At 33.8% G+C, this 12,633-nt stretch overlaps 2 protein-coding genes across 4 annotated transcripts; one reads left to right on the top strand and one right to left on the bottom strand.

The window, feature by feature from the left end:
- Positions 1-5,695: 5,695 nt before the first annotated feature.
- Positions 5,696-7,387, bottom strand: LOC140981133 (uncharacterized). 2 transcript variants are annotated; one of them, XM_073447415.1, is made up of 2 exons: positions 7,013-7,387; positions 5,696-6,735 (listed from the first exon to the last, which is right to left on the bottom strand). In XM_073447415.1, exons 1-2 carry the CDS (start codon positions 7,098-7,100, stop codon positions 5,909-5,911), a joined length of 915 nt encoding a protein of 304 aa, XP_073303516.1. In that variant the 5' UTR covers positions 7,101-7,387; the 3' UTR covers positions 5,696-5,908. The 2 variants fall into 2 exon arrangements, with proteins under 2 accessions (XP_073303516.1, XP_073303517.1); XM_073447416.1 differs by lacking the exon at positions 7,013-7,387 and adding an exon at positions 6,892-6,987.
- Positions 7,388-8,466: 1,079 nt separating this feature from the next.
- LOC140980205 (ATP-dependent Clp protease proteolytic subunit 2, mitochondrial-like) lies at positions 8,467-12,209 on the top strand. 2 transcript variants are annotated; one of them, XM_073445916.1, is made up of 3 exons: positions 8,467-8,853; positions 9,291-9,718; positions 11,901-12,209. In XM_073445916.1, the coding sequence occupies exons 1-2, from the start codon at positions 8,553-8,555 to the stop codon at positions 9,707-9,709; spliced, it is 720 nt and encodes a 239-aa protein (XP_073302017.1). In that variant the 5' UTR covers positions 8,467-8,552; the 3' UTR covers positions 9,710-9,718; positions 11,901-12,209. The 2 variants fall into 2 exon arrangements, with proteins under 2 accessions (XP_073302017.1, XP_073302016.1); XM_073445915.1 differs by having other exon boundaries at positions 8,468-8,853; positions 11,891-12,209.
- Positions 12,210-12,633: the final 424 nt, after the last annotated feature.

Below are 12,633 nucleotides of genomic sequence, written 5' to 3'. Positions count from 1 at the left end.
TCCTTTCAATTTTGCCATTGCATGCTACTTACGTTTATGTTAGGCTACTTGAAGATCTACACCACTCAAACTTATCAGTTTTCACTGGCTTGGTCAAAAAATCAGTTATGTTATCTTTTGTATGGTTTTTCTGTATATCCACACTTCCTTCTTCTACTACTTCCTGAACAAAGTGAAATTGGACTCCTATGTGTTTTGTCTTCGAATGAAAGACTGGATTCCTTGCAATGTGCAAGACACTTTGACTGTCACAAAACAAAAGAACATTCTTTTGTTTGTGTCTGATCTCCTCCAATAACCTTTTAATCTATATTGCTTCCTTGCAAACTTGAGTAGCTCTCTTATATTCTGCTTCTGTTGTAGATAACGTCACACCTGTTTGTAATTTTGAAACCCAGCTTACTGCTCCCTTGCAAGCGTAAACACATAACCAGTAGTAGATTTCCTCTTATCAGGATCACCTGCATAATCTGAATTGACGTAGCCCCTGAGCGTAAAATCCGATCTTCCATAACATAATGCAGTATTTGAGGTACCCTTAATGTATCTAAAGATACTCTTAACAGTACTCCAATGCTCTCTTCTAAGATTTGCCATATACTGACTAACAGCTCCCACTGCTTGAGCAATGTCCGGTCTTGTACAAATCATGGAGAACATCAAACTTCTCACTGTTGATATATATGGTACTCGAGATATCTACATCCTCTCTCCTTCATTGCTAGGACACATCTCGGAGGATAACTTGAAGTTGACAGGAAGAGTTGCATGTTGAAGCGTTGTAAGACTTTCTTCAAATAATTTTTCTGAGAAAGCCAAATTTTTCTGTTACTTCTGTCTCGATAAACTTACATCCTAGAATGTGAATATTTAATACATGCGAGATCCACTTAAAAATAAATGAATCCTATATGTATCGATTTAAATGAACCATTTGGATGATGCCTAAAGGTATCAAAGGCACATATATATATATTTTTGAAATATTATATTTATTATTTACTACCACTGCCAAATAAAAACTGTTTTTATTGTCCACCCAGAATACTTTGGGTTATATATGCCCTTTTTCCAAAGAAAAAGTCGAATTTATTTAGATTTCTTTTTTTAAAAGACATGCCACTTCATAAAAAAATTAAAAAAGTTTGTCACATGATTCAGTCCAGAAATTTTGATTCCCGAATCGGCCATCTCCCCAAAAAAAGTGACCATAAGCAATCATATAATTTTAAACATGCATTTTGAAATAAATTTTTTTCCATAAAAGTTCTTTTCAATGCATGAATTTCGTGATTGGCTTAATTTTTGAATTGGCGCCGGAAAAGACATTTTAAATCTTGGATTATTTGATTAATAATGCTCGATTATAAGTATTTAGTATTTTAGAATTAGAATGACTTTAGTTTAAAGATTTTTAATTTTTTTTAGTACTATATATAACTTTTAATCGTATCTCCTAATATAAACTCAAAAAATTATCATAAATAAGACAATGTCGAACTTAATCAAAATTTAGCATTATAATTAATTGTAAATATATTAAATTTTTTTTAAAAAAAATATAAAGTCAAAAAAATAAAAATAACAATATCCAACACCTACATTTTCTCCATTCCTTTCTTCACCTAATGGTCAAAATGAACGTTTGGTGCATCTACGCAACAAGCACGTGCTTTTTAGTGCCATTACTCCTACCACCTTCCTCAGGGCACACATGTAATATTTTACGCACATTTTTTACAATATATTTATTATTTATTACGTGTGATCCACAATATTACAAATTTAAGTTCAATATTTACAAATCTAATTGCTATGTTAAAGCGATTTTAGTTCTTTTTTAAATACGCTAATTGCACAAACTCTCAATGTGAAAAAGTGTGAAAGAAATAAAACACAACATAAATATTAATAGGCTAATATTTAAGTTAACAAAATTCAAGTACATCTGCTCTATTTGTAGAGTAAGTATCTTGTGAGACGGTCTCACGAATCTTTATCTGTGAGACGGGTCAACCCTATCGATATTCACAATAAAAAGTAATATTTTTTCATGGATGACCCAAATAAGAGATCTGTCTCACAAAATACAACCCGTGAGACCGTCTCACACAAATTTATGACCTATTTATAAGGGTATGATATTTAATAATACAGATTGTAAAATATTAATATTTTTTTTTAAAAAAAATATTAATTTTGCACATGAATGTTTTTTGTTTAAAAAAAATATTAATTTTGCACATGAATGTTTTTTGTTTTTAATCTATACAGCGTCAGCGATATCATCTGCCCCACTCACTTCGATTTAACTATATTGATGCGATAATTTTTAGAGATAAAAACCAAACGCAAAATTGCCAATATAGTTTTACTTTGAAAAAAAAAAGACTTCACCTACCATTATCGTTCGACCCACTCACCCTCGTTTTATAATTGATACAAATAAGACAAAAAATTCGAAAGTTTTAAAGAGGGTCCAACTAGAATATAAAGTTATCATTAAAAAAGCCAAAAAAATTGCATAATACTCTTTTGTTTGGAACCTGACTGGGAAATCAGTGGGTGGTAGAAAAATTTAAAAAAAAACAAAACAAAACAAAATTGGCTTAGCATTTGATTGAGTAAACCTAAATGGATGTAACAATTTAAATATTCCAAAAAATAATGACCCAAACAAGAAAATACTTTTCCATAAACGAATTTACAATTCATGTCGGAAATAAAGAGTTATTGAACGAAAAAGACAAGATCCTTTTAGTTGAGCAAATCTATGAGCCACAACCGTCTAAAAATTATATGTTCATATTTTGAATCGTTATTGGTTTAATTTCCAATGATTCATTGATTGGTAATCGGTTGAAGATATTGTTAGGATAAGATAAATTTATATTTAAACTTTATATTCATGTGTAATCTAGATTAGATTAGGTCCTCTATATATTAGTGGTTGTATTTGAAAAAATTGAGAGGGAAAAAATATTTATCTTCCTCTATCTGTCTATAGAATTATCGGGGAACGGTCTCACGAATCTTTATCTGTGAGACGGGTCAACCCTATCGATATTCACAATAAAAAGTAATATTTTTTCATGGATGACCCAAATAAGAGATATGTCTCACAAAATTCGACCCGTGAGACCGTCACACACAAGTTTTTGCCAATACCTAGTATGAGAGAGACCATATTATAATAATAACATGATATTTGAAGATTACAATGATGAAGATCGCGTATTTCTTTCTCTGTTTCGAAATAATGAGGTGTTTCATTGTGAGATATGTCAATTAGCTAAGTATACCAGTGCTTCTTTTCCAATTAGCTTTTACAGACCTTCAAAATCATTTGCATTAATTCATAGTGATATTTGGGTCCTTTAGAGTTTGTAGTTCATTCCTTTTATTAATGATCATAATCGTGTGTGTTGGTTATACATTTTGATATAAAAATCTGAAGTTGTCACGGTCTTTCAAAAAAATTTCTCCATGATCCAAACTCAATTTAATGCCTAATCGTCATCTTTTGGATGTATGCTGCTCTCGCATCATGTTTTTAATAAACAGGTCGCCCTCTCTGGCTCCTCTACAATGTTTGTCTGAATTATACCGAAAATAAATTTTTTTTTTCTGATCTAGAACTCAACGTATTTGGGTGTAAAGTATTTGTTCATAACTACAGTACCATCAATCTTGATCCTAGGTCCATAAGTGTTTGTTTGTAGGATATTCTCCAACCCAAAAGGGCTATAAATGTTACTCTATGGAGAGGAAGAAATACTGTCTCGAGATGTCACATTCTTTGAAATCCAATCCTTTCATAGAGTGCAAAATTCGGATGCCTTAGTCCTCGATCACGATGTTTTATCTGCACCAGGTTATATAGCACACTTCCTATTCTTCCTGCCACACCTGATACTTAACCAGCACTATCCAGACTCATGCATTCCTTCTACCTCTCTGACAATTCCTAATCCTCCCTTGCACATTTTGTAGGCAGTCCTCACTCCAAGATCAATCGACGTTCTTTCGACTAGGGGAAGACTTCTTCAGTCGTTTCCCTTGCATTTCTCTCAGAATGTCCATCGAAATGAGGTGATAGAACCAGAAACTCAAGATTGCCAAGCTGCCAACTCGGGTTCTGGAATTGAAAGTACTCTAGATACTCAACTTGTGGGTAATCTGGATCAAAGGCTTTACGCAAGGGAGAGTGAGGTCTCCCACAATGCGTCCAGTAGCTAAGTTTGTTGCATGTGAACATTTGTCAGCTTCTGTTCAAGCCCTAGTCACTAATCTAGCAAAGGCTTAAGTTCAAAATACTATAGATGATGCATGGGAAGATCCAAAGTGGACAGAAGTTGTCTTAGATGAATTAAAAGCATTGAAAAAATGGAACTTGGGAGATCGTTCAGAAACCGAAAGAGAAAGAAGTTCCTACAGGGTTTAAGTGGGGCTTTACGAGCAAACATAATTTGATGGGTCGATTGAACAACATAAAGAATATACTTAAACTTATAGCATTGACTATCAAGAGACTTTTGCTCTCGTTGCAAAAATTAACATGATCCGATGGTCGTTATCTTTGACAACAAATTTAGATTGGCCGATATGCAGCACACGTAAACAAAATAACAAAGATTCCAACGGCCATTCAATTAGAATATGAGCAATTGAGATCATTGATTGAAATAACCATTATCAAAATAAACCATAAACATCGGACATTAACCGGGTAATTAAAGTCATTAACAATTAATCCATAAAGACCATTTATCAAGAAATTAAAACTAATAATCTAGAAATATTGTCTTTCTTTGACATATTTTAAATGTATCATAAAACACATCTAACACCGGGAGAACAGGGAGGTGTAAGTGGGTTCAAATTTAAGGTTTTTTCGATTCTTCACGAAGTTTATCGATATCCTGGCAGAAAAACGTAATACAAATTTATTGAACAGTCGAAATCGATTAAGAGATCCAATAACAGTGAAATTTGACGATGTGATGCAGCGAGAAAAGAGATGGCGGTCGTACCTATCATCTAAGATGATTTCTGGGACGAATTGAAGAAACAACTTGATTACACGTCGAGTGAAACAAAAAGATGTGACGAGCAGTGAACTTTGTGAGTGTGTGTAACGCAAGAGAAGAGAGCCGCCGCGTACCCTCCAATCAGACCATGGTTCCCGGTCCGACCGGGATTAATCTAGACAACTCCGATCAATCATTCGGTGAAAAAAAGTATTTACGCAATTCAAAAATCTAAACAGGCGAAGAAGGGAAATATGGAAGCGTGAATAAACAGGCAAACGGTCATATTTTTATTTTTGAGGACGGCGCTTTAAAAGTACGCGTTCTAATTCAGGCCCTTTGGGCTTTTATAATTCAGGTCTGATTAAGGCCCAAATTTGTTTTTGTTGTGATACAAATCGTTTCGAATGTCTAATAATTATTTTACCTGAAAATATAAAATATCTGTGTTATAAATTATTTGACCCAATTTGTTATTTGATTAAATCATATGTGTAAAAATAAGGTGAAAACTTTAGTAAATAAATCATATTATTTTGATAAAGTCGTAATATCTTGTGTATTAAAAATCAACTATTTTAATAAATTCATAAAATAACCATATGAAAATAAAAATTAAGCTTTTACTTTTATCTAAATAATAAAAATGAGAACATTGTGACAAATTAATGCAAAAATTTGTCACACTGTATAAACAAGGATACATATACACAACAAAAGCTAACGAGTGAATTTCAGGAAATGAAATCGTTCTGAGCTACATAGATCATCAAATGGTTGCACTGAAAAACGTACAACGTTGCCAACGACCAACTATGTTAACAAACTAAAGGAATCTAAGCCATGCATGTTCCCACCAAAATGGGAGTTGCTTCTTCTCATGCTAGACCTTTTAGCTTCACACATTCCTGGAAGTAGTGAAATATACCCTCCAACGCCACGATCTCCTCCCGGACGTCGTCAGAAACATAGTCTCTCGAAGATAACGATGTGCGTTCCTTAAAAGATCGAACTCTTTCGATACTCGTGATAACTTTCGCTCCCATTTCATCAATCGTGCTGTGCATCACCATGTTCTCTTCTTGTGCTTCTCTGAGCTTTTTTTTAATGGATCGGTATCCCTCAAGGGACTTCAGGAGTTGCTCCGAGAGTTCCTTGTTTCTCTCTTGCAATGCCACATTCCCTTGTGACTCTCCTCTCCCCATACCATTGAATGACCTTTTCTCCTTATGCTCTGAGGCACATCCCCTTACTTTATCTAGCAATCTCTCGTTCTGCTTTTTGAGTTCGTTAATAAGATCCTCCATTTCGCTCAACTCGTGAACCTTGAGTGAAAGCTGTGTGGCCATAATCTCCCTTTCTTTCCCTAAACCAGTGCACATAACACTCAGGCTCTTTTGTGTGGCTAAACTTAAATTCAGCTCTCGTTTTAGCCTCTCTTTTTCGTCGTCCACAGGCTCGTTCCCATTTTTCGTGTCCCTTGGGATGCTGTTCCGCCTTACATCGGTGTTGCAATGCCGCAGCTCCGCCTCTGATCTTTTGTTTCCAATAGATTGGCATTTTTGGATTCTGCTTCTAACACTATCAAGAATGGTCATCATAGTGGCCACCCTCAGCATTCTCCTGCTGTCGTTTTTGTCTTTATCGCAGGCATTTTTGTGATCTTGGATTAGTTTTAACAACAACTTCACGTTTGCTGCCACCCCTGAATAACAAAATTGACATTTATGAAGAATTTGAATGGCAATCTTGCAACATTTCAAGGAAAAACACACAATAGACAAAGCTCAACGGTGTTTACATAGATCTTTCTACCAAGGGGACGAATATCCTCGCACAAAGATGATTTAAGATGCAGTACCGTGTGTAATAGAAGATTTAAAACCTTGATCGTCCCACAAATTTTACGATCTATTTCAACACACACAAAAAAAGATCATTAACTGGTAATTAAATAGGATAATACTGTGATGCTTGGGTACCTTCTAGTGCAGAATCGTCATATTGTTGTTCCATGTTTAATGGTGGTGGAACTAACTCGGGAGACGTATTCGCACGACCCTTATTCATATTTTCCTTTATAACAATAACCCGGAAAGAATACGGAGAATTCAAGAACAACTAATGGCTAATTTAATGTAATACGTACAAATTTCCAAGAAACGAAGAATAAGAAAATATCAAGAAGAAGCCGAGTCAAACATACACACCAATATATTAATCTATATATTACAATACTCGGGTGCATTAAATAATTTGAGAGATCCAAAGAAGAGAGGTTGTTTTATTACATATCCTCTCCTCTCTTTCTTAATTGTATTTTCCTTTGTAATTTTTTTAAACAACAATAACAATGAGTCAATGATGATGTTGTTATTGTTTTGTGTTAGCTAATGATAGGATTGTTTGATGCGTGACAGTTTTTTTTCTCGCAATTATTGGTAATGGCTGAATGTTTCTTTGGCAGTAGTTACATTTGACTTTGTGTGACAAAAAGTTGGCTGGCTGGCATGTGCCCAACTGCTCCACACCCACTTAATATTGATGAATGATCCGATTTCGGACATAAGATGATAACTTCATCATAATCTTTTAATTTGTTATATTGGCTTTGATGGTAATTTTGTCCATGAATAATTCATATCTAGCAAATGGATTTTGTGCGTAAAAACGTCATATTTCAAACCAATGTCAGCCAAGTGATTATCAAATCAACGACAGAGTAGGTCTTTTGTGGGACAATCTCACGAATCTTTATCTATGAGATGAGTCAACTTTATCGATATTACAATAAAAAATAACACTTTTAGCTTTAAAAGTAATATTTTTCATTGATGACTCAAATAAAAGAAATGTTTCACAAAATAAAATCTGTGAGACCGTCTCACACAAGTTTTTGTCCAACGACAATATCCAAAATTTGAATCATGTAGATATGCCTGGTGTGGCAAGAGATATCATTGTCCCTCCATCATCATAGACTATTGTTTCTTAGCTTCGCACGAGGCGATTGACATTTTGTTAAGTCTAAGTTTCCAGCTAGTTTTGCTATTGTATAAATTCAATAATAATTCAGCAAATTTTCCATGTTTTTCCCACTAAACCACAACGATCGACCAAATATATTTATCATATTGCACGAATACTATTAAGATATTCTCTGCAAAACATTTTTGCGATTCTAGAAAGTAGTACCCAAAGATTGCAGTCAATATTAAATACTAATAACATCATTAATTATTATTCTAATTATATTATTAAATATTATAATATCTAATATTAAAATCAAAAAATAAAATATGACTAAAATGTAATTTTAATTAAGATGAATTTTTTTTGAAGTAAATTAATTAATGACGAATAATAATGGTAATTGCTTGATAAACCTTTTTTTAGAAAAAATAAAATAGAAATCGTAAATATCAGAAGTAAAATTAATCTCCGGTTAAATCATTCACAATTTACCGGCCGATTCCGATTGCATTTCAGCGAGACAAATAAACCCTAAATCGGTGAGCGAAGATGATGCGGAGGAGCTTCCTCTTCTGTCAACGGAGCATGTGGCGGCACCCAACCTCGAAATATGTTAATGACGGAAGATGCTACAGTTTGATACCGATGGTGATCGAGCACTCGTCGCGTGGAGAGCGCGCCTACGATATCTTCTCGCGGCTGCTTAAGGAGCGCATAATTTGCATCAATGGCCCCATTTCTGACGACACCGCTCACGTTGTCGTTGCCCAGCTCCTCTTTCTTGAATCCGAAAACCCATCTAAACCTATTCACATGTACCTTAATTCCCCCGGTGGCGCTGTCACGGCTGGTACACTACGTTTTTCTGGGTTTTTTTTTCTTTTCTTCTTGCCTAGAAAGCAAATTTAGGAGCATGGGTTCACTCAGTATAAGTTTAATGTCAATTTTGATGGTCAAGACATGATACATTTCGCTACTGCTGTATTTTTTTTTCTCTTGAAAAAGGAGTTAATATCCCATACGCTTGTTTTTAATCTCGAGTGTTTGGTATAATTGAGGGTTTAACAAAGAGGTTAATGGTGAATGAAAGGTGTTTTTTTTATCCTTTTTCTGCTGATAATTTAATAAAATAACTTCAGAATTATTCCTGTTTATTTATAGTTTTTGGAAACTGCAATAAAATTTTAACTTTCTCCATTTTAAGTTTCGCTTAGGCTTAAACAGGTGAAGGAATGTCTAGTGCATTATCTATGGTACAATGCACTTCAAGTCTCAACTTTTTTGTAGGTCTTGCCATATATGATACAATGCGGTATATCCGTTCTCCAGTCAATACTATATGTCTTGGTCAAGCGGCATCAATGGCTTCTCTCCTATTGTCTGCTGGCGCAAAGGGTGAGAGGAAGTCTCTGCCAAATGCTACGATTATGATTCATCAGCCTTCTGGTGGATATAGTGGCCAGGCTAAGGATATGACCATTCACACCAAGCAAATCATTCGTGTTTGGGACTCATTGAATGCACTTTATGCAAAGCATACTGGTCAATCTGTTGAAGTAATTCACGAGAATATGGATCGTGATTACTTTATGACACCTGAAGAGGCAAAGGAGTTTGGGATTATAGATGAGATCATGGATCAGAGACCAATGACGCTCGTGACAGACACAGTGTCTGATGTTGGTAAAGATAAAAGTTCAAGCTAGTTATTCAGCGTAAGATACGCCTATCTATGTGTTCTTTATTTTTATGAATAAGGTTAGATGATGTGGTGTTTCTTTTGGGGTTGGGGGCAAGGGTTATGCTGCATATTTTTTTCGCACAGTATATAGTTGCTTTGAAGGAGTGTTTAGTATATGAGAATACAATATGTCAATAAACGACATTGAAGTAGAAGTGTCAATTGTCTCACGAGAGTGGGAATTTGGATTAAACTGATCTAGATTATTAGTTTTTCCAAAAAGTGAAGCAAATGTATGGTTTCATTTTTCTACCGTCCTTCCCCATTTCCATAAAATGAAATAAAAAAATTGCAATCTTTTTCCAAAACACATTCTCTATCATTTTTTTATCTTCCTATTATAATTTTGTCAATTTAACTTTTCATTGTTCCCTAAAAATGCTATTATTGTTCAAATATTATAATCTAATCCAATAAAATATGTTTAAAAATTTGAACACATTCTATACACCATTAAAAAATGTAGTATTATATAATATATATCTCTGGTGTGAAAAATGATATGTACGGAAAAAAGTCTCATTGAGAAAATAAAGCCCAACATATACCACATTATTCAACACATAAAAAAAGACAGATCCAAACATGGGCAAAACAATGTTGACTTTCTGAGTCCATTAGGTCAGTTTTTGCTTGAAAAGCATGGTTGAGTTGGTTACAACTGTCTCAAGAAAATTGATTTCTTTTTTGTCATTTAAGTATTCAGTCATCGGTTTCACTACTGTAATTGCTTCATTTGGTCTACTGAGTTGAGTGTCAAATTGAATCATAGGGGATGATGAGGAGGAAACAGAGATTAGATAAGGCTTGCTTAAAAAAAAAGTATTTTATACCCAACAAACCTACCTTGCTTCTTCTGTCAATGTTCTCATTTTTAATCAATCGCACAAATTTTTTTTGAAATATAATCTACTTGGTCAATGAAATCTAGGAATCTAAATGTCTATTGCTTGATACAAAATTTAGATGCAAAACACAAATGAACAAAGACTTACTCTTCTTGTGCTGGCCATTTTAATCTACTTTTGTGACTGCTTTATCAATGGCCTTTTCTATGTGGTGTGACTGATTGATTAGAACCAATGAGCTTCTGATCACATCCACATAGTCTACTTGTTTAGCAGTTATAGATTGAATGTCTAATAGATATGATAAAATCCTTGGATGTTATTATAACCATTGCATCATATCTAAGCTAGATTTGTCTCCCTCATATCCTTGAAATTTTAAATAAATGAAACTGCTAGAACATCTTCTGTAGTGTTTTATCTGGGTATCTTACAATATTTTGGTTCATAAAATTATGAGCCATTCAATACATCCAACAAAATGTAGATATACTTTTACATCCTACGAATTGACTGTCAGAGCTTGTTGAACAGCGACTGACTGATACAACCAGTGTTCTATCACTCTAGGAGATCTTATCTGAAAATATATTACTTTCTTATCAAAATGGGATGCAGGCCATGGCATAGAATACGCCCATGGATATGAAGCTCAGAAACCATGAAATAATTGAGTAAATGTGAATGGAACAACACTCATAAATTATGTCAGAAATGGGTGTTTTTGCTTAAAGGGTTGTCTGATGAAACTAGAATTTATTGAACCATTTGGGTTCTCCTGCATTTTTTTCATCATTTAACGTTCTAAGAGATTGCCATGGGTTTGAAAGCTGAGGAACCATGAAATATTTTGAGTAATGTGAATGGTCAATGGAGCTATGCGTACAAATTCTGTCAGAGATTGGTTTTTTTTTTTTTTTTTTGTAGGGTTTTGTCAAACTAGACTAAAATTGATTGAAGCATTTGGATTAGTCATCATTTTTTTCGTGTGTTATGTTCTGGTGGTCATGACCTTAATAATGACTCTTTTGTGGTTTAATAGTGTGGTGATTCTAAAGATATGTTGATCTTTTTTTCTGGTGGGAAATAAAAAATTTCTTTTCTGATCAGCGTAAAGATTTGAATCTGAAAAACACAAATTTTTCTCCTGGAAGTTACTTTCCTACTCAACCTTTGATGCCTGTTTCTTTTTATTCCAACTCTTCTTTTGCACTGTTTTCTTGAAGTTCCTGTGTTTAATTCCATTGTGCTTTGTTCCGTTTCCAATTTAACCATGAAGTAATTTATGTTTACTCCAGCAACTTGCAGATGGTGGCTTTTTTGGGACAAGATGCATGCAGCTGTGACTCTGTTCTGCTCCTTCAACCAGCTACGCTAGTTTGAATAATTAACTAGCAATCTTTAACTGAACACAAAGTTCTTGATCGGGAGTGGCCTCAAACATTGACTGGCATGTATTTGCCGGAAGCCAATGGTTATCATCAGGGATTGGAGGAAACAGTCTTCTGTGATATTTGATCTTGGTCGTGTGAACTCCATTAAAACCGATCAGTTTCGTTCAGCGCATGCAATCATATCTTTTGTTTCAATAATTATAATGAAAAGTCTTCCTCGCAACATGCTGACTATTGACAAATCTTTGGACATTTCTGTGGTTGCAACAACAAACTGATTTCCCATACAATGCATTTGGTATAGTCAATTTGTGATCCTGAACCTTTTCATTTTCTTTGATCGTCAAAATGCGGAATCTTTGGAATGAAACTCATAAAATTATTTACATTTTATTACAACCATTTATTTTTAAAAATGTTTTGTATTTTTTATAATTTGCATTCCGTAATTTTTTTTACATATTATTGTTAACATATACAATTTTTTCGCGAGCTTTTTTAATTAATCTTATATAAAATTTCAAGCATTCATGTTATAAAAAGATAAATTAATTTTGATACAAAATATTCAAAAATAATAATTATTATATAAACACATTGTCAATGGTGTGGATACCAAAATTTAAATAATTAAAAATATAAATGAT

This window comes from Primulina huaijiensis, chromosome 7, assembly GCF_012295235.1.
Source record: "Primulina huaijiensis isolate GDHJ02 chromosome 7, ASM1229523v2, whole genome shotgun sequence".
Classification (NCBI taxonomy): domain Eukaryota; kingdom Viridiplantae; phylum Streptophyta; class Magnoliopsida; order Lamiales; family Gesneriaceae; genus Primulina; species Primulina huaijiensis.
This window is presented reverse-complemented; position numbering and strand designations above follow the sequence as displayed.

What these genes read in the sequence shown, in the direction of transcription:
- LOC140981133 (XM_073447415.1), bottom strand. Translation starts at nt 7,100, where the DNA reads ATGAATAAGGGTCGTGCGAATACGTCTCCCGAGTTAGTTCCACCACCA. An exon ending in TGACGATTCTGCACTAGAAG is followed by an intron (nt 6,736 to 7,012) that starts GTACCCAAGCAT and finishes TTTGTTATTCAG; the next exon opens with GGGTGGCAGCAAACGTGAAG.
- LOC140980205 (XM_073445916.1), top strand. Translation starts at nt 8,553, where the DNA reads ATGATGCGGAGGAGCTTCCTCTTCTGTCAACGGAGCATGTGGCGGCAC. An exon ending in CGGTGGCGCTGTCACGGCTG is followed by an intron (nt 8,854 to 9,290) that starts GTACACTACGTT and finishes ACTTTTTTGTAG; the next exon opens with GTCTTGCCATATATGATACA.